The sequence below is a fragment of the Petromyzon marinus genome, chromosome 7, assembly GCF_048934315.1.
Source record: "Petromyzon marinus isolate PM22_M1 ecotype Great Lakes invasive population chromosome 7, UKy_Petmar_22M1.pri1.0, whole genome shotgun sequence".
Classification (NCBI taxonomy): domain Eukaryota; kingdom Metazoa; phylum Chordata; class Hyperoartia; order Petromyzontiformes; family Petromyzontidae; genus Petromyzon; species Petromyzon marinus.
In genome coordinates, this window is record NC_133673.1 from 16,460,552 (window position 1) to 16,485,089 (window position 24,538).

Here is a 24,538-nt window from a genome sequence, read left to right on the forward strand (position 1 = left end):
GCGTGGTGGACACAAGGGGCGTGGTGGACACAAGGGGCGTGGTGGACACAAGGGGCGTGGTGGACACACGGAGCGTGGTGGACACACGGAGCGTCGTGGACACACGGAGCGTGGCTGGGGCGAGCGTGCGCCAGGGAGAATTGGTTATCCCGTCCACGACCACCACCGTCGTCAGCACCACCATCGACACTACCAACACCACCACCACTGTACCACCACTACCAGCACCACCACTGCACCACTACCACCATCGTCTGCACCACCACCACTGTACCACCACTACCAGCACCACCACTGCACCACCACCATCGTCATCACCACCAATGCACCACCACCACTACCAGCACCACCAATGCACCACCACCATTGCATCTTTTCCATCACTACCACCACGACCAGCTCCACCACTGCCACCGCACGAGGACACCAGCGTGTTGTAGATTCCATTGATTAATTTATTTAATCAGGCGAGGACCCGCTGAGATATTCGTTCTCCATTTCAGGGAAGACATGTCCAGGAGATGGCGGCACAACAACAACAACAACATCATCATCACGATGTCCTCCGCCTCTGCGGAGCTGTGTCACCCGCTCCCGCGCGTGCTGGATGTGCCTCCGGCATCTCGCGATGTCCTCGAACACGAAAACCAAACTCGAGAATCAACGAGGCCTCAGTGGATGAGGCAAACAAAAAGAGGACGTCATTTTATTAATCTTACTTTATATAAATTGCCGCCATGCACGTGGGGCGAGGGGCGGAGGCGGGGGGTACGGGGGTGGAGGGGCTGGAGGGGGGTGGAGGGGGCTGGAGGGGGGTGGAGGGGGCTGGAGGGGGGTGGAGGGAGGTAGAGGGGGGTGGAGGGGGGTGGAGGGGGTGGAGGGGGTGTCCACGTGCTACGGCGCGTGCTGTGTGTGCGGCGAGGAGAGCGGCGCGATGATGAACGAGCGGCTAATGAGCCGAGCGGTGCCGTGCGTCGCTTTAACATTTGGTAGCGCGCGGCGCGCGAGATCCGCGCAGATTGTGTCCGTGGAAACCGACTCCTTTAAATGTATCAGATTTCAACTAGATTTTCTAACTAAATTCCCTGAAAATGGATGAGGATGCTTAGAGGCGGGAACAGATTGAAGCTTTGAGATTTGGCAAAATATTGTCCAGGGGATTAGAAAACTACTGGACACGGAGTGCGAAGGGAATGTATTTTGTCTCTTGCGACAGCGCCGAGGGAGATTGTACTGCTGCTCCTTGCGTCGTGTGTGGCACACTCCCAGTGTTATCGGCTCGTCCCACGTCTTGTTCGGCGCGGTGTCCGATGTTTCGCTTCTTCAGGAACTGACTTGCAAGTAGCGGAGTGAAACGCCAAGGCGGCTGACAAAGCTCTCCTCCGAGTTTTCCCGCGACGTAAATCGGCAATGTACGGCACAGACTCACGCAGTGACCCACCGACTCGCAAAGAGACCCACAGACTCACACAGAGACCCACAGAGACCCACAGACTCACACAGAGACCCACAGACTCACACAGAGACCCACAGACTCACACAGAGACCCACAGACGCACGCAGTGACCCACAGACTCACACAGAGACCCACAGACTCACGCAGTGACCCACAGACTCCTACAGAGACCCACAGAGTCACACAGAGACCCACAGACTCACGTAGTGACCCACAGACTCGCACAGAGACCCACAGACTCACACAAAAACCCATAGACTCACGCTGAGACCCACATACTCACACAGAGACCCACAGACTCACACAGAGACCCACAGACTCACGTAGAGACCCACAGACTCACACAGATACCCACAGACTCGCACAAAGACCCACAGACTTGCACAAAGACCCAGACTCACACAGAGACCCACAGACTCAAATAGAGACCCACAGACTCAAATAGAGACCCACAGACTCACACAACGACCCACAGGCTCACGTAGAGACCCACAGACTCACACAGAGACCCACAGACTCACATAGAGACCCACAGGCTCACGTAGAGACCCACAGACTCACACAGAGACCCACAGACTCACACAGAGACCCACAGACTCACGTAGAGACCCACAGACTCACACAATGACCCACAGACTCACACAGAGACCCATAGACTCAGACAACGACCCACAGACTCACGTAGAGACCCACAGACTCACACAACGACCCACAGACTCACATAGAGACCCACAGACTCGCACAAAGACCCAGACTCACACAGAGACCCACAGACTCACATAGAGACCCACAGACTCGCACAAAGACCCAGACTCACATAGATGCACCCACAATGCGCTGCGATTATTACCGCGGGTGCCGTGACCGCTCGCCGCCACCGCGGCCGCCCCCTTCATTAAAATCGATGTCGCCTCCTTCACTCTTCACTGCTCAAGGCGACGTTCGCTCTGCGTCCTCGCGCCAGGGGTTTACGCGCCGCTTGGGCGCGGGCCATCGTTCCTGGCCAAGGGGCCCGGCGTTCATAGCCCCCCGTGACGTCACAAGCCCCCCACCCCCCGTGGCGTCATGAGCCACCCCCCCTGTGGCGTCACGACACCCCCTCCCCGTGGCGTCACGAGCCCCGAACCCCCCCCCCCCGGCGTCACGAGCCCCCCCCCCCCCATGGTGTCACGAGCCCCCCCCCCCCCCCCGTGGTGTCACGAGCCCGCGCCGCTGTCTGTCTCCGGCATCTGAAGCTGAGATTCCCGCCTGTCCGGTCAGTCCATCGCCACCAAACGGGGCCGTGGGAATCTGAATGGGAAAATTTGTCGAGCGATGTACGGAGAAGTTCACGTTTCATGTTGATTGCGTTTAGCGAGTAGACCAGAATGTAGACTCGTTTACCCGAGTGGTTTGGGGCCACCAGAATGACAAAAGCCAAAACGTACAGCAACGGAATATAAAACCATCGTTGTTTCTCTCAGCCTCCCGGCGTGCGCTGCGACCCCTCACCTCTTCCCCCAGCGGTAATTGTCAACTCCGCCGCAAATTGGGACCACGGCTGGAATTCCACGCTTGACCAAGGGATGGCCGGGAGATACATCGATTCATTTATTGATGGAGTTGCTCCCGCTCTCTCTCTTTCTCCGCACACGCTCGATTTGTATCTGGTCGTCCGGCAGCAGCGTCCCGGGTCGCGTGGCGCTGACGCGGATTATTGCTTCGGGCTGTGTGGCGGGCAAGAGGAGCCGAGTAAAATGACGAGGGCTTCCCCTGGACGAGTGATCACTCTCCCAGGCTCCTCGCTGACGCACGGGAGTGAACTCGCGACGTCTCCGTCACCCTCGCGCTCACCTGGAACAATCATCGTTCGTTGTCCGTCTCCCGTACCTCCGATTAAAACGGTTGGCTACGCACGGTGCGAAAGAAGTTCAACGTACATGCATGCATGCATACAGAGAAAGTGCAATCGGCGCGTATTACCTGATGCAGGGTATGGATCAGGAACGCGGACGTTAACAACAACAATTTGAATCGCGGAACAAAATATACTCCAGCTCTTAATGAACACGAATTCTCCTTCCACGCGAGAGCCGCTTTTGCCATCTCTTGAACCTCCCTCCTGCTTCCACATCCACTTCTCCAACACTGTAAAACTGCTTAAAATAAAACATAATGCTGCTGCTGACGATAATATGTGCACTTTAAGTTACGGACGAACAAGGCTGTTAAGAGTCAGGCTCCTGCGATGTGTTCCCTTGAGGGCTTCGGCGCTGTTCGCGGCGCAGGTGAGGCCTTGGTCTGGCGCGGAGGCTTCGCGGCCCGCGTCGCCAAGTCTCCGCGTGTCGCCGGCGGCACCATCCGCCAGGGAAACGGCGAGTGGGCAAAGCGACGCAACAACAACGAGGGCCGATGATCTCCAGCGACCTCCGCAGGGCGTGGCGACGGGACCACGTGAACTCGTCGGCGATAAATACGTCGCTGCATTAGTCCCAGCGGAGAGACCGACAGTGGAGGAGAGGGAAAGGACTTTGAGGTGGAGGTCCCCGTTGGGAATGTGGGATAATGTGGCTGTGCGTGGCGCGTTTGGCCCAACATGGTGGGCGTGCTGCTGTGCTAAATGCCGCTGCCAAAATTCTGTCTCGCACCCGTCCGTGAGACCACATCCCCCCCCCACCCCCACAACACTCCGATCCCTCCATTGGCTGCCATTCCAATGCCAGATTTCAAGATCTCTGCAACATACTCCGTGGACTCTTATCTCCACTCTCATCCCCGTCTACTGCCCTCCACACACTCTCCTACCTATCCCGTCTCGTTTACACTCCAGCAACCAAGTCTGTTTTACCGAATACCCCAGTCAACCTTCATTCAGGGGTAGGTCGCTCATTCCCCTCTGCTGCACTCATCTGAAACTCGCTCCCCCTGCCTTCCGTGCTGTCGACTCCCTGGCCCCTTCAAGTCCAGGCTTAAAACGTTGCTCTTACTTCGCCTGTGACTGACTGTCTCCTTCTATCTCTCTCTATAAACATCCCCACCGGTTCTGCACAGCGTCTCGAGATAGGTCGCATACAGACACTGAACACATCCAAATTGTACTGCATTTACATTCCATCAATACTCGATCCTCACGCGCGCACGTCTCTCCCCACGCAGGTATTGTGAGCGCGAGGTTCGGTTTGAATCGATGAACCAATGCATCGACTCGCGATGCAGTCGCATAAATTGAAATCGCGATAGCGGACAAAGAGCGCCGTCCGGGCCCTGGCAGGGCACGGACGTGTGCAATTGTGTGACGGGAGACAGAGAGCTCGGTCAGCTCGGTCAGCTCGGCTCTAGGACCACGGCAGTCGTCGTGCCACCGGGCCGCGAGATCGCGTGCGGCAGGCCCCAGCGTGCGGCAGGCGCTGGGGCCTTGCCGTCCCGCGCCTCCTCTCGGCAGTCGCCCGGCACAGGGGCGGCGGGGTGAAACGGAGCGCGGCGCAGCATTAGCATTCCGCCCGCACGGCGCTTTCCTCGCCGACGCTTATAGCTCCCAGGGCTCGTTTATTTTCTGCCACAGATTAGAAACTGCAGCAACCGTGTGTGGGGCGGGGGGGGGGTGGGAGCTGGGGTTGGGGGGAGGGTGGAAGGAGCGAAGGGATGAGGAGTGAGAGGACCAGCGACGGCTGGCGGGTGGGAGCCGAGAGAAGGGCCGTGCGGGAGGAAGAGGGCGGTATGACGGTGGGGGTGGTGGGAGATGGAGGGAGATGATGGAAGCTGTAGGGAAGGGCAGCATCAGCCGTCGTGGCTGCAGTGGAAGGGGTCGCGCTGGTGACTGCGTAGAAAGGAAATAGCAGGCGACGCGAGAGTGGGTCTCGGCGCGCGCAGGCAGGGGTGGGATGAACGCATGCATTTATGCATGAGCTTAAATTTAATATGTGTACTGTAAATTATACATAGATATTCTGCAAATACACGGAGGGCAGTGGCTACAGACATATCGGGCTTGACAAGAGGAATCTTATTTTCGTAGTGCAACTTATTAAAAAAATTGTGTTATCAAAATGGCTTACACTCGCGCAGAGTTCTAAATCGGGAGAGTTAGATTAACCCGCGACGTCTGACGGACGTGGGAGGTTGAGATAATATCGTTCGTGGGAGCTTAAAACCACGGTGTTTAATTCGACATCACTACGAGGACAGTCGCTTTCTCCGCAAGACAAACCATATTGCCTGCACACTATTCATTTTATCGACCTCACCACAGGTATGATGATGATGATGGGCTGAGTGGCACCCAGGTCGGAGTTCAAACCTATCGTCCTCCTGAGTGTGTGGTAACAATGCGACCGACCATGTCACACTCCGTGTAGGGCAAACAAAAACGAATCTAGACTCAAGGCAGTAATGGCAATGTATGCTGAGCTTCTTTCGCACCGTACGTAGCCAACCGCGCCAATCGGAGGTGCGGGAAAATGGTGTTAGCGAGCACCTATAATTGCTGAGGTTAACACTGAGACAGGCGCTCATTTAAAGCTGAGATGAGTTAAGGGGAAGCACATGATCGGTTCAGATAATCAGCACTGATATTAGCCGTGGCCAGGGTTTTCACTCGGGCCGTTTGGTTCGTAGCGCAGTGAGTTCACCACTGCATTACCGCCCCACCACATTACCGTCCCCACCACATATGAACACATAAAGACAAAAAACCCATATAGCCTTAACAGACTGTAGGAGCTAGAGTGTTCTTAGCGAGCATCTATGAAGGCCGGCACGGAATACGTGGGGGTGGTGGCCAGGACCACACCCGTCCGCCTTTGTCTCCCAAGTGACGATGTTTAAACACTGCACCAAGTACTCATTTGAGGCTGAGTCGACGTAGGGGTGGCCCAGCATCAGTTCAAATAATGATCGTTGGTGTTGGCCGTGAGCGGAAATTGAATTCAAGTCGTCGGTTTCGTGGCGTAGCATGCTAACAGAGACACGCATGTTCACAGACACGCATGTTCACAGACACGCATGTTCACACACATGTTCATAGACACGTGCCCGGTCGCCTTCCCCTGCAAGAGGCCTGCGCGTGCAGCCCTCCCCCACGAGCTTCTCGATGTCCCGTGTCACGCGGACGCGGCCTAATCTGGCGAAGGGATCGGTAATTTACTCGCAAGCCCCGAGAATCTCACCAAAGAAAAAAAAACAATTCTCGCGCCAGATCGCTTTAGACGACACGATCGTGTGTTTACGTGACCGTCAGAATGCGAGCGAATCTCCCAGTACAGAAACTGTGGGCGTGTTTGCTCTGTGGAGAGAGAAAGAGAGAGAGATGGAAGGAGGCAGTCAGTCAGAGACAAAGTGAAAGGAAGCTATTGTGTCTGGGAGTTGAACAGGGACAGGGAGTCGAGAGCACGGGTGGTTGGGGGAGGGAGCGCTACGCTGTGGCGGGCAGCGGAGGAGAATTAGCGACCTCCCACTGGGCGGATGATGAAGGCGGGGTCCGATAGAAGACATTGGTCGCTGGAGTGGAGTTTAGAGGGGAGAGAGAGGTAGGAGAGTGTGTGGAGGGGGGTAGAGTGAGATGAGAGGGGAGAGGTAGGAGAGTGCGTGGAGGGGAGTAGAGTAAGATGAGAGGGGAGAGGTGGGAGAATGTGGGGAGGGGAGTAGAGTGAGATGAGAGGGGAGAGGTAGGAGAGTGAGTGGAGAGGAGTAGAGTGAGATGAGAGGTAGGAGAGTGCGTGGAGGGGAGTGGAGTGAGATGAGAGGGGAGAGGTAGGAGAGTGCGTGGAGGGGAGTAGAGTTAGATGAGAGGGGAGAGGTAGGAGAGTACGTGGGGGGCATTCGACCAAGATGAGGATTGTCGTACACTCATTGGGAAGAGATCGCTTGGAATCTGCGATTATGATGGGCAGGCTTTAATTGGCATATAGAACGCCACCGCTTGCGAAATACTCTACACTTGCGAGTTTCAACCTTTCTCAGACGCAGTCTCACTCCTGGCACCAGCTCTAACCCCGCCTGGCGCAGGCACGGGGCCGCACTTGGGCGCCGTGAGAACATTAATCGCGTGGCGTCCGGGCAGCCGGGCGGTGGTTGCTAGGAACGTGGCCGGTCACCCAGCATTGTGGAGGCGAGGGTTGATGGATCACATGCCAGGAGCAGGCAGTACACCTGTTCCGTCTGTATGGGATAGAGTGTTTCCCCCTTGCACGGATATGTTTTCTCCAGGTGCTCCGGCTTCCTCTCGCATGTAAACACTCATTAACTGGCCGATAAAATTTCGATTTAAAGCTTTCGTGACTGCAATGATTCATCTTCTTTGGTTCTTTCGGTAAAGTCACGTAGAATGAGAATAAAATAATAAATTGATAAAATAAAATAACACAATAATATTCTCACGACGTTTCGGCCACAACACAAGCGGCCTTCATCAGGTGAAGGGACGAGACTATCTGGCCGATAAAACCTTAATATACAGAGGACCACAGAGCTGGGGCAATTGCTGGCGCCGGCTTATCGAGTGGGGCCGCCTCCCCACTCGTCTTCAGTTCCTCGCGCCTCCGAGTCGCTCACCACGCGCGCTCAGCGCATCCCTCAGCAGTCCGCACCCCTCTGTCCGGGTGGCCCCGCCACACCCACCCCGCCCCTCTGTCCGGGTGGCCCCCACCCACCCCGCCCCTCTGTCCGGGTGGCCCCGCCACACCCACCCCGCCCCTCTGCCCGGGCGGCCCCCACCCACCCCGCCCCTCTGCCCGGGCGGCCCCCACCCACCCACCCCGCCCCTCTGCCCGGGTGTCCCCCCACCCACCCCGCCCCTCTGCCCGGGTCTCCCCCCCCCCCCCCACCACGAGGTGTGAACTTGGCGTTGTCCTCGCTGAGTGACGCGATTAGCGCCCGAGCTGTCTGGCCGGGATCGCGCGCGCCCTGCCGCTGCCCCCTTGGCCGTGCCGCTGTCCCTGCCTCCTCCTCTCGTCCCCGCGCACCGCCTCGCTCCGAGCCTGCGCCCCCTCTGCAGATTCACCCCCCCCCACCCCCATCCTCTCGCTCTCTCCTCTCTCTGGCTGATCTCTCTTCCTTGCTCCATCCAGTGCGGTCTTTCGTTCCCCACCCCCAACCCAGCCTTGCTTTCTCTCTCTCTTTCTCACTCTCCAAGGATCTCGTGTAAATGTGCAGTGCTTTTGTCACTCTACTGCTGGATGATCGTCTCCCTATGCCATGCGGATCACGGGGGGAGGGTTGGTAAATGTGGGAAGTATAGACACGGGAGCATAGATGTAGAGCACAACGATGCATGTTGCCGCACTGCCCTTTGCTGCTCGCAACGCACTCGATCCGCTGCCCGCAACACCTGTTACTAGAGTGGAGGTTGCCCATCCAATCCCTGTCCAGGCTCACCGTTGCATAGCTGCCGATGCCGGCCGCAATCCTCGCGATTTAAATATCGAGTATTGAATCGATCAACATAGATTATTACGCTCCTTATAACGATCGATCATTTGCAGATAATTTCCGCTCATGTTGTGAGGTGAGAGATTTTCGCTTGGCTCGTTTTCATCGTGGGTCCCACTCTACAACCTTTATTTAATTCACGTAACCCCCCCCCCCGCCCGCCCGCCCCCTTACATTTCTCGCAGTACATCCCCAGAGGACGTGTCAACGACTGTGCGAGGTGATCTCATCTCACGCTCCAGCATATCGGCGGCTCGTCATTCTCAGCGACTCCTCTGTCTGCTCCTGGCACTTGGGCAATTCCACCCCCCCCCCCGCCAACACTCCCCCGGGGGTTCTCTCTCATCACCCCCCCCCCCTTCCCGCAATCCCACTGCCCCCCAGCAGAGGTCACAGCCATGGACCTCAACGCAGCCGCTCAAAGCAACGGAGCACGAGGGGGGAGTTCCTGGGTGTCCCAAAACTCTGGTAGCCCCCCCCCCCCGCAACGCAAGCGTCCTCCCAGTTTACTCCTCCCCACATTGCGGATACAAATCGACTCGTTCCGCGCTGCACGCGCCCGATGATTGTTAAAGACGTCCAACGCGACGCGATGAGCGAGTGAATTATGCGACTCGGGGCGGCGGCTCGGCTCAAGTAAACGCGGCTCACGCTTAGGGCCCCACGTGACTCAAGAGGCCCCAGATTCACGTGAGAAGTGGGCTGCCCCAAATGCCAACTCGTAATTAACATGTAAATAATCATAACACGCTAATTACCGGAAAGTGAATGAATGTCATCCCTGCCTTGTCTGCAGCTCTCTTCTCTCAGCTAACAGCATCTGTGCGTCTAGTCGACATCTATATAATTTCGCTCCATCTCTGTCACGTCTGTATTCCCCTTCTCTCATCTCGCTGCAACTCTACCTTTTGTCTCCATCTCTCGTCTCCATATCCTCTGCCTTGTCATCTCGCCGAGAGTTTATGAATCAAGAAAGGGCTCTCCAAATATTTTTTTATGCTGCGGGGCCCTTCACGGATCAGCACCACCACCGCTTGGCGGTGTAGGGGTAGGGTGGGAGGGGGTGGGGTAGGCGATCCCGGGCCGTGGCGTTGCGGCTGTCGTGGTGAGGTGCTTTCGGTAGAGAAGTCGCCTCGCTTTACAGTCAATTAAATCGCCACGTGGCTCGGGAACATCCCGCGCCTGGCTCGGCGCACGCAGGGTCACCGCGACACATCGCAGCATCACATCCACCGCGACCTTTAAGACAGCTGGTTGTGAAGACCTCATCTGTTTCCATGACGATGATTATGATGATGAGAAGGAACCCTGAGTCCCGCTCCGCAGAGCCTCCGAGTCACGGCTGGAAATTATCTTTCCATTTAAATGTGCGCGTTGTAAACTGTTGTTGTATTATTGTTGTTATTATTATAATTACTACAGGCAGCCCGCACGTCCTTTGCACGCGACCGTCCGTCCCTCCGGACGTCACATCCTGTCAGCCAGCAAAGTCTGTTTCTCACGTAGCCATGAATATGATCGCGTCAAGCAGCTCAAAACGAAAGCGCCGACAGGAGCGGAGGGGAAGACGCCCGAAACCCAGCGAGCGCGGCGTCCTGGCGCGAGTCGTGAATTAGCTCCCCCCACGCACTCAACCGGCACCCTCTCTGATGTCCTGCCCTGTAGCTCACGCAGTACCTCGACCCTGCCTGTGCCGTGTCCAGTCGCACCGCCTGAATACTCAATGGGTAGGCGACTGTGAGCCAAGACACTCGTCACTCTCCACAAACAACAAACAACCAAACCCCATTACCAATGTGATTCAGACTTCACATCTGCGGTTATTTTTGGTCAGTGTTGTAAGGTGCTTCGGGGTGGGGTCAGATCGTGCAGAGTCCACCTCCACAATGATGTTTGTCCCGATGGCGCGTGTGCGCAGTGCAGTTGCACCGCCTACACACGCAACAGCTGCGCGTGAGACGCGCGCGCGCGGACAGCGTGATGCCAACTTTGGCTCAGCACGTCCCCGGCGCCATCCCTTGCCACTATGGCCCCCTTTTATACCTCGGGGCCGTCAGTCTTGGCAGTGCCCATCACTCCAGCGGCAACAGCAGCAAAGCGGAGCGTGGCGCGGGCATTGCCAGGGAACCGTAAGCGATGGGGATCGCGGAACGGGGAGGGCCGCTGAGGGACGGGGCGCGTTTAAAACATTTAACGGCGCCGCCGTGACCGCAGTCGTGATCGGCAAGCGAACGAGTGGAGTCGGCGCTGCGATTCTCATCGCGGCGCCTTCAGCCCTAAACTTGAGGCTTTTGCGGCCGTCCCATCCGGTAACGGTCGCGCGCTCAGCGACGATGATTAACGCGTCAGAGGCGCTCGGCGACATCACCAATGACGGCACCGCGCACACACAAAAACACATCACGTTCAATTTGGTTCTACGCGACACATGGCTCCATTCCAGCTCTGAGGATTTAAATATCGGTTATACTGTCGTGTGACGGACGTTACTCTCCGTAGCAGGGACCGGTGGGAAAGTGGCTTCTCCCGTACTGTGTGGATGACAGGTCACTTGAAGAGATCTCCGAAGGAGTTCTGTGCTATCCGCTTCCGTGCGTTGTTCTAGAACGCGGAGAATGGTTGTATAGTTTTGTGAGAGATCTCAAGGATGCTTTGTTTCATGACGCGTCGTTGATAGCCGAATCAGGGTAGAATCGGAGGAAAATGCACAAACAGGTTAGGGTCGAGCCAACCCAGTTCATTCCAGTGACAAGCAAACTGCCTGACATCCAATAAAATAGACCCTGCCTTAAGTGGCCACCCTACGCAGGCAATGCCCCCTGCCATAGACATGTGGAATTTCCACCACTGATGGTGGACATTCCTCCCCTCACTCTCACTTCAGCCAACCGAATGGTAGAACCCCGTCCATGAACGTGGCTCTACTGCCCGGTCTGGAGATGCCTCCTCATCCTCGGCTCCGCGAGCATCGCGAGTCGCCATTGTGGAGGGCAGTGGGCCGGACGGCGCTGCGTGGGCCTCTGTGCTGGGATTATAATTATTGGTGAGGCACGTGGAGGCATCCGATGATCACGCGCCGTGACAGACGGTCTTTTTTGTGTGCATCAATGAAAATTGTACTTCCTGCAGCCCCCCTCCCCCACCCGCTGAATTGGATAATAATAATAATAAATTGTAGATTTGAAGTTTTCGTGACTGCAAGGATTCATACTCTTTGGTTCTTTCGGTAAAGTCACGTAGGTAGAAAATTAGAATAAAATAAATTAAAGCACGACGTTTCGGGCGCAACACAAGCGCCCTTCTTCAGGTGGGGACAACGTAGCAAAAGCACACCGCTTAGCGAAAGCGGTGGCCACCTCTGAGACGCACTGAAGCACACCGCTTAGCGAAAGCGGTGGCCGTCTCTGAGACGCACTGAAGCGGCGTGCTTTCACTAAGTGCTTCCCACCTGAAGAAGGACGCTTGTGTTGTGATTCAATCTATTTTATTTAAATGTTTTACCTACGTGACTTTACCGATAGAACCAAAGAGTATGAATACTCATAAATATATAGGGAGCAATGAAATTAGTTTTGAGTGAATGGCAGTTGTCAGTTGGATTATTACCATCGCCGGATAGTGCGAAGTGGCGCCGGCTGGGGAGGACTTCATCCAGCAGTGGATTGATAACCGCCTCTACAATGTACTGCATGCAATCGTCATCATTATCAGCCGTGATTATGATATTCGGAATGACGTACGCGCTGGTATCGATCCACTGGTGGATAAAGGCTTCCCCAAGTCTTTCGGAGAGGAGTGTTTTTTTGTCTTACCATACTTCACTACGCTGGTCAGTGTGGGTTAATGAGGGTGGGCCCAAAGCCTATTGTTAGCCATGGCCAGGTGTCAAACTCTGAATTACTGAGTTCATAGCGTAGTGCGCTAACCGCCGTGCCACCGCTCTGCCCCCGTTCAGGATGAGTGGGTGTTTGATGAGTAGAGGTTTTGTTGAGCTGTGCACGTGGGCCGTGCTGTGTGGGTGCTTCATGCGGTCACTCAACATCATCATCATCACCGCCGCCAAACGTAGCTCACCGAGCCGTTGTTATGGAAGAAATGTAACTCGTAAACTGAGTAAATTAGAATGCTATTAAAATGTAAACATAAATTAAAAACGAGAAAAATCCCAAGGCTAGGCAGTCTAATTGAATTGCCAAAACAGAATGGTTGAAACATATTAACTACCTTGTAGTGTGTGGCAGGGCAATCTCGATATGTCCAGCTCTGACAGCTTCAGCGTGTGTATGTGCATGCTTGTGCGTGTGTGTGCGTGTGTGTGTTCATGCTTGTGCGTGTGTGTGCATGTGTGCGTGTGTGCGTGTGTGTGTGCATGTGTGTGGGTGCGTGTGTGTGCATGTGTGCGTGTGTGTGCGCGTGCGTGCATGTGTGTGTGCGGGTGCGCGTGTGTGCGTGTGCTTACTCCGCGAGATGTAGATGTTTTTCTGTCTCAGCATCGAGTGACGGCAACTTGTCCCAGAGTTTATTGAGAAGACCCAACAACCATTGCAGCCGTGGTGCAACGGCGAGCTACGCACACCGCGTTCGCTATCGCAGACGTCGCAGGTTCAATCACCCGGCGCAGAAGTCGAAACAGTGTCCACCCAGCACGCGTGACTGAGTTCGCCGTCAGTCACTCGGTGTGTCGCGTGGTGGGGTAAACTGCGGGGACTCATACCGTCTTCAAGGCGGTTAGTGCGACGTGGAAAAATAGATTAATTTATCCACTAATGGGGCTTTCTAGAGCTGCCTCTAGTGGTCGCTTTTTGACCAGAAGTGACGTGGGCGAGCCGTTGCAGGGCCGCGCCTTTACCTTTCATCCTTACCAGGACAACAATGCTGGCAGTAAGAGTAATTTTCTCTACACAAGCACACACCTGAACGCAGTCATAATATAAAAGCAGTCGGGAAGAGGGGGGGGGGGGCAGTTATGGGCGTGAGTCACCGGTCAAGTTGATACCAAACAACACCAGCAACAATGAACAAAACAAAAAGCTGTGAAAAAAGACGGCGGAGAAAATTTGCCATTTTTCTCAACGGCCAACAAATCAATGGCGGTGCTCGCCGCGGCCACCAGCGGTTCGAGGCTGCGGGGAGCGACGGGGGTGGGGCGAGCGGGGAACAGAGTCCCCGCTGGAAATTACATCCAGCATCTTCGGACGATTTGCAAATCCCCCGAAGATTCTGGATGTAATTTCCAGCGAAACGTCGTACTCAAATTGTTAATGTTGTGGATTCACTCTTCAACACACCGGTGGGCTACATTAGTTAACTATTTGTCTTTTGTCAACGTGACACATTTTTTACTGAATGGCCGTGTCGGGTGGTGGAGGGTTGCGACACATTTATAAATAACGCGATCTAACCCAAAAATCTTTATCATGAATAATACTGGTCGCGAAAGCCTACGTGTTAAACTGATTGTATTTGTGTTATGAACTTTGAGGTGGTACATAATCTCCGGGTAACAACCCCGAACCAATGGCCACTTCCCCACAAAGCGATACTATATCGACAATGGATGAATGATGAGCTGGGTCAACCCTTAGCCAGGATTTGAACTCGCAAAACCTTCCCGTTGCGCGAGCCGCTCACTCTACGGCTGAGCCCTCTCGTTCTACGACGTTTCACACAGGATGATAGCACGACGCCGCATATCCGACTCGCTGGGGACTGAAGGTATCGCATTTGTGACCACGCTCGTGAGGTCACAGCGTCCCTCGGATGATTGCACAAACGACGCGTCCGTCCACGCGCCACGCGAACTCTGCACGGCGGTGACGGTCGACGGTCTAACGCATATGATAAGCTCATTGCGATCCAGCAACCCTACCTCCTAAGTGTCACTTTACACGTCTATGCCACTCGGCAGTGTGGCAGGGTTGGCGTGAATGGGGCCACGGTGCGATACATTTAATACATTTAAATGCGTCCGCTATCCAAATGAACCTCGTCTTCGTGTCCTGGCACCGGGGCCTCCTCCGGCCAGCGGATGGGGTGGGGGTGGGCTCGGTTGTAGTCCCACCCCCTACGCACTCAACAGCTACGCACACTTTATGCCACTTATGCTCGCGAGTGAGTGAGTGTGCCAAGGGAAGCACTCCTCGCCCGCGCTCTGGCTCACCGCCGCGCTCTCCGTGAGTTAAAGTACTCAGGAGTGGCAGGGCACCCAGTTAGAGCCATTTCTGGATCGCGTTTATTTCGAGTTTACATTTAAGTGTGAAGCAATAAAGCGACCGCCCAGGCATCGCTGTAGGAGAGCGATATTCGTCTTCCGCCTGCCGCGTTACCTCGAGCACTCGCGGTGAATCACTGCCGTGTCCCACTCAGCCCGGCGGTCGCGACGGAGCGACGCGTGTGCGCGTATCGGTGAGCCCGATGAGTCCGCGATTGAAGCACCTCTGGGGAAACTTCCCCGAGCCGCCTTTCATTAAATGTTTGTCCTGCCACCTCCCCCCGCATCCACCCCCGGGGTTCTACACGAGTGTGCATTCGACATCGCGTCGTCGAAGAATCCATTCGAAAAGTCTCGCAAAGCAGCACGACCCGTCGTGTTGGAGAACGGCGCGCGGAAGTGCATATCCCAGAGCTACTTCTGAGATTCCTTTAAGTGATCTCCGGTCCACACAGTAGCAGGTGGGCAGCGCTTTCCCATCCGTTCTGCACACCGTTAATAATGTTTGTCGCGTGACAGTAAAAGCAATACTTTGTATCCTCAAATTTGTGATATTGCTACATTTTACTGCAGAACTAAATGTAACACAATTTTCTTGTCTGTGTACGTGGAGTCATTGATGGTCAGGCTGGCACCATAGACGCACTGCGCCTGTAAACCCGGTTTAACCAATGACGGATTCAAACCCAGGCCCCCGGCGGTACCGCCACAACGCCTCTGAGCTCCGAGCCACCCGTCGGCCTGCCTCATCGTTTCGGGCTCGGTCACAGACGAGGCCGCGGCCCAGGCAGGCGACAGTCACGTTTCAGTGGCGTGGTCCTTGCGCGCGCACTTTCGCTCCCGAGCTTCCTCGCTCTCACAGCGGCCCTCTCCCTCTGTTGCCCTGCCGCTCTCTCTTCTACCCCCCCCCCCTCCTCCTCCTTCTCCTCTTTGTGAGAAACGCTGGCACGCTGAGATGGACGGCGCCGCCTTAAATCAAAGCGCGCTTTTGTCCCAGCACTCAGGATTTTTCTGGCGACGAACCTCTCCCGCTGTCATTAATCTCTGTAATCTGATTCATTATTATACCATTATTATTAGTATTATTACTACTCCTGCTATGATAATATAAAGGTCAAATCAGACGACGATGCGCAGTAGGCCTGTGCTTGTCTCTTCTCCCGCGCTACAGATACCATCCAGTGCGCGTCATTATTCTCTCGTGCTGGATATGTATTTGTTTAATGCTCACTCGTATAGCTCAGTGATGTGGGGGCGATGGAGGCGGGGGGGGGGTCGAACTTAACTCGTTAACATTCTCTCCCCCCACCATTCTCCCCACCATCCCCCCACCATCCTCCCCACCATCCTCCCCGCGTCTGAATGAATATGAATATTCTGGCGCTGGTGCGTGGGCCGGTGTCAGTGTTTGTGCTAGTGTTCGTGTACATCGGCGCTAAACTATGTTCGCTAGTGGAAGTGCATATGCTGTCGCGTTAGTTCTAATGCGAGGAGGGTGGAGGAGCGAAGCTCACGACGACGAGCAGAGCGCCGGGTACCTGAAATCGCAGCGAGTTTGCGCAGTGGGAAGCACAGGCGGGTGCGTCTGCCAGTCATCTCAGTCAGTTTAAACATAACACCTGGGCCTGTCTCGTGACCTCCATGCCGGTAGCGAACCTTGCACACTTGACGTGACCTCGAAGTGCACCTAGCCTGGCACAAGCGTCGCGGTGACATCACCGCCACTTGGCGGCGAATGGCCGTTGTTGTAGTTTGTTGTTGTTATTGTTGTTAGTGGTGGTGGTTCTTTCGTCCAGTGCGAGTGTCCGGGTGAGTGCTCGCGTCTGCGTGTTCACATTCCCTCTGCCACCGCCGCGCCCTGTCCCGGCGTCGAACTTCAGGACGCGAAGCTTCGTGCGTGCCGGCAATCAAATCATCGAATTTTACTCACACGGCACAATGCGTGCAAAAATGCAATGCCAAGTGCCTTACAGGACACAGTAAAAGCGACTGACGCAACGTAAAGAACAATAAGAATTATACATTTAAAACAATTACGTAACATTATAATGAACTCAAAAGCATAATGAAAGGCATACTAAACACGCAATAAGAGCATCATGATTAAAATCCATTCTAAAACGGATCGTGTGAACGATTTCGTCCAAGAGCATTCACTGATTCTCGGCAGCGGCGGCGCCTCTCAGATTCTGGTGCCGTCCCCCTCCTCATCACCGCCGCCTGGCCCCGCCGCCCCGTTCAGATTCGCGAGCGCCGGCGATTTGTCAAGTTTGGGTCTCCTTTGGAAAGCGACAGCCCTGTCACTGGCCCTTTTTTGATTAAAATATAAAAAAAGACCACGGTAATCTCCAAAGCTCCTCGCTCTGCAAGCCAAAGCCAAAGTGCCACTACGGACTCGCCACTCACCCTGGGGGACGCGCAGCGTCGTTCGGTCTCTCCTAAATCTTCTTTGACGCTTGCCTACGCTTGAAGGCAAAACATTGTGTGTGTGTCACAATCCTCCAGAGGATTTAGAGAAACTGGCTTTGATGCCGAGCCATCCCTCTCGGTGCCGTTTAATATCATAGCAAATGTTAATAATAAGAGAAGAGGTGGCGTGGTGCCACCGCGGTTCACAGCGCGCGTTCACAGCGCGCTGTGAACCTGGCCGTCTGAGTTTCATTCTAGGTCACGGCTACTATCAGTGGCGAGAAATAATCTGCACCGGTCCCGGGCACGCCCCCTACCCCCCCCCCCCCACCTTTACCAATGAGGACTGACCAGTGTGGTGAAGTTTGGCCAAAAACGACCCAGGTCACTCTTGTAAATGAGACTCATCCTGGCCTCGTGAGTTCTCTTTCATCGGTTAAATCAAATAAACGTGACCTTTGAACCCCGATGAAAAGCCTTCAGCCAGCAGTGGGCTGACAGAGCTCTCAGGTATCATGATTAATAATAATAAGACAATCACTCCTATTTTTGTCTGAACGGATCGTAAATTAAGAGGTGCTACAATGTATCGATGGCTGACAAGATCAGTATTTAAGTATCCATGTTGAGTTTCTTTCGCACCGTACGTAGCCAACTATACTCAACGGTAGACGTCCGCACGGAGTTGAGACTGAGACGGGCAGGGGGGGGGGAAGGGCTGCCCCTGTTGCCCCCGTGCGAGAGAGGGAGACGGAGACACGTGACCAACGGAGGCAGATCGCCGAGCTCGCGGTGCGTGCTGTGGCCGCCAAACGACGGGTCACGCACAAGCGGGTGGGCGTGACCCGTGCAGTGCCGGAGTACTCAGTGGTACTCTATAGTCAGAGTACGCAGTGGTGACTCTATAGTCAGAGTACTCAGTGGTGACTCTATAGTCAGAGTACTCAGTGGTGACTCTATAGTCAGAGTACTCAGTGGTGACTCTATAGTCAGAGTACTCAGTGGTGACTCTATAGTCAGAGTACTCAGCGATGACTCTATAGTCAGAGTACTCAGTGGTGACTCTATAGTCAGAGTACTCAGTGGTGACTCTATAGTCAGAGTACTCAGTGATGACTCTATAGTCAGAGTACTCAGTGGTACTCTATAGTCAGAATACTCAGTGGTGACTCTATAGTCAGAGTACTCAGTAGTGACTCTATAGTCAGAGTACTCAGTGATGACTCTATAGTCAGAGTACTCAGCGATGACTCTATAGTCAGAGTACTCAGTGATGACTCTATAGTCAGAGTACTCAGTAGTGACTCTATAGTCAGAGTACTCAGTGGTGACTCTATAGTCAGAGTACTCAGTGATGACTCTATAGTCAGAGTACTCAGTGATACTCTATAGTCAGAGTACTCAGTGGTGACTCTATAGTCAGAGTACTCAGCGGTGACTCTATAGTCAGAGTACTCAGTGATGACTCTATAGTCAGAGTACTCAGTGGTGACTCTATAGTCAGAATACTCAGTGGTGACTCTATAGTCAGAGTACTCAGTGGTGACTCTATAGTCAGAGTACTGAGTGGTGACTCTATAGTCAGAGTACTAAGTGGTGACTCTATAGTCAGAGTACTCAGTGGTGACTCTATAGTCAGAGTACTCAGTGATGACTCTATAGTCAGAGTACTCAGTGGTGACTCTATAGTCAGAATACTCTGTGATGACTCTATAGTCAGAGTACTCAGTGGTACTCTATAGTCAGAGTACTCAGTGATGACTCTATAGTCAGAGTACTCAGTGGTGACTCTATAGTCAGAGTACTCAGTGGTGACTCTATAGTCAGAGTACTCAGCGATGACTCTATAGTCAGAGTACTCAGTGGTGACTCTATAGTCAGAGTACTCAGTGATGACTCTATAGTCAGAGTACTCAGTGGTGACTCTATAGTCAGAGTACGCAGTGGTGACTCTATAGTCAGAGTACTCAGTGGTGACTCTATAGTCAGAGTACTCAGTGGTGACTCTATAGTCAGAGTACTCAGTGGTGACTCTATAGTCAGAGTACTCAGTGGTGACTATAGTCAGAGTACTCAGTGATGACTCTATAGTCAGAGTACTCAGTGGTGACTCTATAGTCAGAGTACTCAGTGGTGACTCTATAGTCAGAGTACTCAGTGGTGACTCTATAGTCAGAGTACTCAGTAGTGACTCTATAGTCAGAGTACTCAGTGATGACTCTATAGTCAGAGTACTCAGTGGTGACTCTATAGTCAGAGTACTCAGTGATGACTCTATAGTCAGAGTACTCAGTAGTGACTCTATAGTCAGAGTACTCAGTGGTGACTCTATAGTCAGAGTACTCTGTGATGACTCTATAGTCAGAGTACTCAGTGGTGACTCTATAGTCAGAATACTCTGTGATGACTCTATAGTCAGAGTACTCAGTGGTACTCTATAGTCAGAGTACTCAGTGGTGACTCTATAGTCGACAATTGCCGTGCGTCTCCCAATGAAGCAATTTACGAATGTTCCTGGCATCAAAATTCCGCACCTCTTAATTTATGATTGAGGAGATTGTGGGAGTTAAGTCTTCCTGTATTTGTATTAAAGCCCTTCGTGTCACTGTCCTGAATACTCAGTTCTACTGCTGGTACTGAGTACTGACTGTTACCGCTTGTACAGAGTATTCTGTGTATTTGCTGGAGTACCCGGAATCATCACGGGGGCGGGGTTGATTTCTCGCTGAATATTGTCTGGGTCTATGGTAGCCTGGAGTAGGTGGTACGTGACTGGTAGTATCCACAGCCATAGCGAGACGTCGTATATTGGATGTCAACCCGGAGAGACCCGGCTGATATTAAAGCCCTGTGGCGCGCTGCACAAAACACGTTCCGCGAACGTCTCCCTCGGTCGTCGCTGACTTGCATCGAAAGTTGATGGAAAATCTGCGCGCAAATTGCGCAATGGAACCCCCCCCCACCCCACCGGGATGTCATCGCGCGTACCGTGCTGGAGAACTCGATGTCGCGCCAGATGGACGTCTCGCGCGAGTGGTCCGTGGCCTCCAGGAGGTTGTCCACCAGCACCGTGCCAATGATGTCGTGCCGTGAGAAGCGGTCGAAGTCGTAGACGCTGAAGTGCAGCCGGCGGCTCGCCAGCTCGCTGTAGGGCACGCCGAACTGGAAGGTCTCGTCGAACACGGGGTTGAGCGTCTTGCGGTGCACCTTGGTCTGGTACTTGCGCTTGCGCTCGGGCAGCAAGTAGATCTTCACGTAGGGGTCCGACGTGCCCGAGAAGTCCTTGGCGGGCAGGTCCACCGCCTTGTTGATCTTCACCACCAGCTGCTCGCCCTCGTAGTCGTAGCGCACCTGGAAGTTGATGCGGCCGCACGGAGGCGCCTTCATGTCGCCCGACTCGCACGGATCCGCGTCGTCGCCGACGCCGCCACCCATTCCGACGATCCCCGCGTCCCCGACGCCGGCCGCCGGGACGAGCTGCGTGCCGGCCTCCTCCACGCAGACGCCGCCGACGCCGACGCCGGCAAGCCCGCCGACTCCTCCGCCGATCCCGACGACTCCCCCGCCGATCCCCCCCGCCACGGACCCCACGGCCGGCACGGAGGGGCGCGCCTTGTAGAGCTCGGGTTTGATGCGGCCCAGCGTGTTGGTCTGCGGGACGGCCGCGCCGTCACTGGCACCACCCGCAGCAGTTTTTTCCGAGCCGCTCCGGGAGGATCGGTTGAGCAGCGTGCGGATGGAGCTGGGACTGCGGGGAGCGCGGGGAGTCGAGAGCGCATGGTGGGGTTTTGTTCGGGAGGTGGCGGGGGGTTAAGGCAACACGGGCCAAATCTGATCAAGTCTACTTACTACGCAAAACTTGGCAGGACCCTCCTGAAAAAGGAGTCTTGAGACTCAGCGAGGCTGTCCTGGGCAAACAAGTGTAGTGGGATTAATTATGAATAATCATAATAATAGCAGTCGCCATTCGCCACTAGGTGACAGCGACGTCCCCACAGCGCGTGCTTACTCAGAGGCAACGCGCAGTTTGTTTAACACGTGGGCCACGTGCAGTATCGAAGGCTCGCTGGCAGGAGGTCACGGGACAGACCCCCACGTGTTATGTTGGAACACACGCCACACACAACCACGCAAAAGCAGCAATGCACCGGGTTTAGACCGACACAACTGTTCGGGCAAGTGCTGGTAGCGAGCAGCACCTATGAAGGCCATCACGGCACACACGAGGGGGTGGGTGGCCAGGACTACGACCGGCCGCCTTCGTCTCCACCAGTGCCGATGTTTTAGACACGGCACCAGGCACTCGCCCGAGGCTCTCCACGCACACTCACGCACTCGCACGCATGGGCGCACCGTGGAATTTAACTTGGAAGGCGAGGGAGGGCAACCATGGCGCCCTCGCCTCGAACGCTCGCGTGGGCTTTGGAGAGCTCGCAAAAGCCACTCACTTCATTATCCGATCTACCTCGCGTAATCAGCTTGAAGAAGAAGAAGAAGACAGCGGCAGGAGAAGTGTTGTTCCGGTAATCGGCACTTCTCCCGGTAAACGTTCACGAGACTTCTGCGGAGGCGTAAACGCCACCACTCACGCGTAAACACGCCGAGCACGTGTCGCGAATTTGTCACCCGTGATGGGAGCGTTGTTCAGAGAGCCTCTTATAATTGCCCCGACGCGAGCATCGCCGCGCAGTGTTTAGAGAGGAATGAACCCACTGCCTCCCCGCCTCTCGCGGTGAGACTCCTGGCGCAATCGAGAATTGCGATGCAGAGGTCCCAGTTTCGATTCGATTCGATCTGGCGGCGCGGCAGTTTAAACAATGGGCCAAGTTTCTTTAATCCATCTCCCCACCGCCCCTACCGTCACGGCCTCTGTCCACCCGGCATTTATGAATGGGTTCATCACAGCACGTTGCGTGTGGTCGTGAGGTAAAGTGTGGGCGTTCACCTTTTCCAAGACGTACAATCATCGTGGAAGAGTAGGCCAAACTACCATCGAGTGGAAGGCTTTTCGCCAGCAGTGGCGTGAGCCAGTAATTGCAGGGCCGCACCTTTAACCTCACTTTCTCCACTCGAACTCACCTCGAATAGCGGCACTGAACCGGCTGTGGAAATTCCACATTCGCATGGCGAGCAATTCCTGGTCTGAACATTTTTTTCAAACATTTACTTCTGCCTCCGACCCTGCGACCGTGGTCTCTGAACGCCCGTGGGCACTGCCCCACCCCCAAATCTCCCTCGGACTGCCCCCACTGCCCTTGCGTGCCGTGCCTGCCGCTCACCGTGACGAGTTTGACTGGTCCGTCCCTTGCCGCTGCACCGCGCGCTGCTGCGGCTGTGGGCACTGCGGCGTGGGCTGCTGCTGCTGCTGCGGAAGCGGCAGCGGCTGCGGCTGCTGTTGCAACGGCTGCAAAGGCAGCAGCTGCTGCTGCTGTCCCACGGGGTTGCTGTCTCTCCCGCTCGCATGGATATCTGGAGACGTGTGGCTCATCCGGACCATGGCCTCGGCGGGTGCTTGTAGCTCTGGCTCCGTCGAATGCTGCTGCTGCTGCTGCTGCTGCACCGGCTGCTGTGCCGGTTGCTGCTGCAGAACCAGCGGCTGCTGCAGCGGCGGCTGCTGCTGCTGCTGCTGAGGCCCTCCCACGATGGAGTCGTCGGCACGAGGAGCTTTCTCGTACTCCAGGCCGTTGACGTCGAGAGCGGGCGCGGCGCCCAGCAGCTGTTGCGGCAAGTAGGGCGCCGAGCGCGCAGCTCCGGCCGCCGCGGCCCTCGCCTCCCGCTCGCGGTCCCGGCATGGAACCCAGCAGAGCTTCCACGAGACGAACAGGGACACCCCCAGCAGCGCCACGCCACATAGCGTCACCACCACGGCCAGAAGGCTCACCGACACGTCTTGGATACATGGGAGGGTAAGGGGGCGGGAGGAAGGGCGGCACATTCTAGGTGATTTGGGCAAATAAATGACAGTGATTTCATGTTCACAGCCCATATGAATGATGTGGAAATTCCACATAATTCATTTGACGGGGGGGGGGGGGGGTGATTTGAATTCAGAGCCTTGCGATTGCGAACGGCCCGCTTTCGCGTTGAACTACTTGGCAGATTTTGTCAGAGGGCGATTCATTCCATGCACCGATTAATGGAGTGAGCACCTCTGTAGACATCATAATGACCATCATGCTACAGTATTACAATCACCACCATCGTGATACCATGTTTACCATCATCACTATCATGGGGCATTATTATCAACATCATCATCAGTGCTAAATTTCAGCCAGAACATTCCAGAACAATGTCACCGGAATTGTTGGCATGCCACATCCATATCGCCTTGGTTTGATGATAGTTGCGGCTTATACTCTCGTGGTAGTGCTTTATTCCAATTAATCCCGATTCCAAGCCAGTTCCTAGCAGCGTTCCGTGAAATATTGAGACGTCAAACCCTGAGCATCAAAATTATCATTTGAATAGCGTCCTGCAAGCGTACATAATACAGAGGGCTTGGTCCTCTCCTGGTGAGAGTTGTCTCAACGCAACGTGGGTCCCTGAATGCATGGGGAAGAGGACACGGAGAGACAAGAGCAGGCACAAAGACAGGCATGGAGCTATATGGAGAGACAGCCAGACGCGGGCAATATAGAGAGAGCGGCAGATAGACCAGCATGGATAGAAACACGCAGGAAGACATGGGGGGAGACATAATGAGGCTACGCAGAGGCTCGGAAGGACACAGCCAGCTACCGAGAGAGTCAGCCATTGAGACACACACGAAGAAAGATAGACGGATACAGAGAGACGGAGAGGGTTATAGGGAGATAGACAAGGCTGAAAGAGCGACAGAGACACACAGGGACAGGCACAGATGCACGGAGAGAGCCATGGAGAGAGATAGAGAGAGAGAGATAGATACAGACAACTCGGAGAGACTGCCAACGCTGGAACTGATGCTGGCACTGTCGCCTGTGCACGAGCCGTGTGGGCAGAGATTGGCTCTGGGAGACGCAGAGGGGGGCGGGGGGTGCATGGGGGGAAGGCGGCGGGGGAGGGGCGCTGTGCAA

At 54.9% G+C, this 24,538-nt stretch overlaps 1 protein-coding gene across 1 annotated transcript in view; it reads right to left on the bottom strand.

Annotated features, from left to right (window-relative positions):
• LOC116940046 (synaptotagmin-9-like) overlaps window positions 1-24,538 on the bottom strand; it is a 37,602-nt gene that overhangs the window by 12,715 nt on the left and 349 nt on the right. Inside the window, exons 2-3 of the mRNA XM_076065496.1 lie at window positions 22,760-23,369; window positions 20,469-21,228 (exon numbers count right to left, since the gene is read on the bottom strand). Coding sequence (XP_075921611.1) covers window positions 20,469-21,228; window positions 22,760-23,369 — 1,370 coding nt within the window. The remainder of the gene's footprint in view (window positions 1-20,468; window positions 21,229-22,759; window positions 23,370-24,538) is intronic.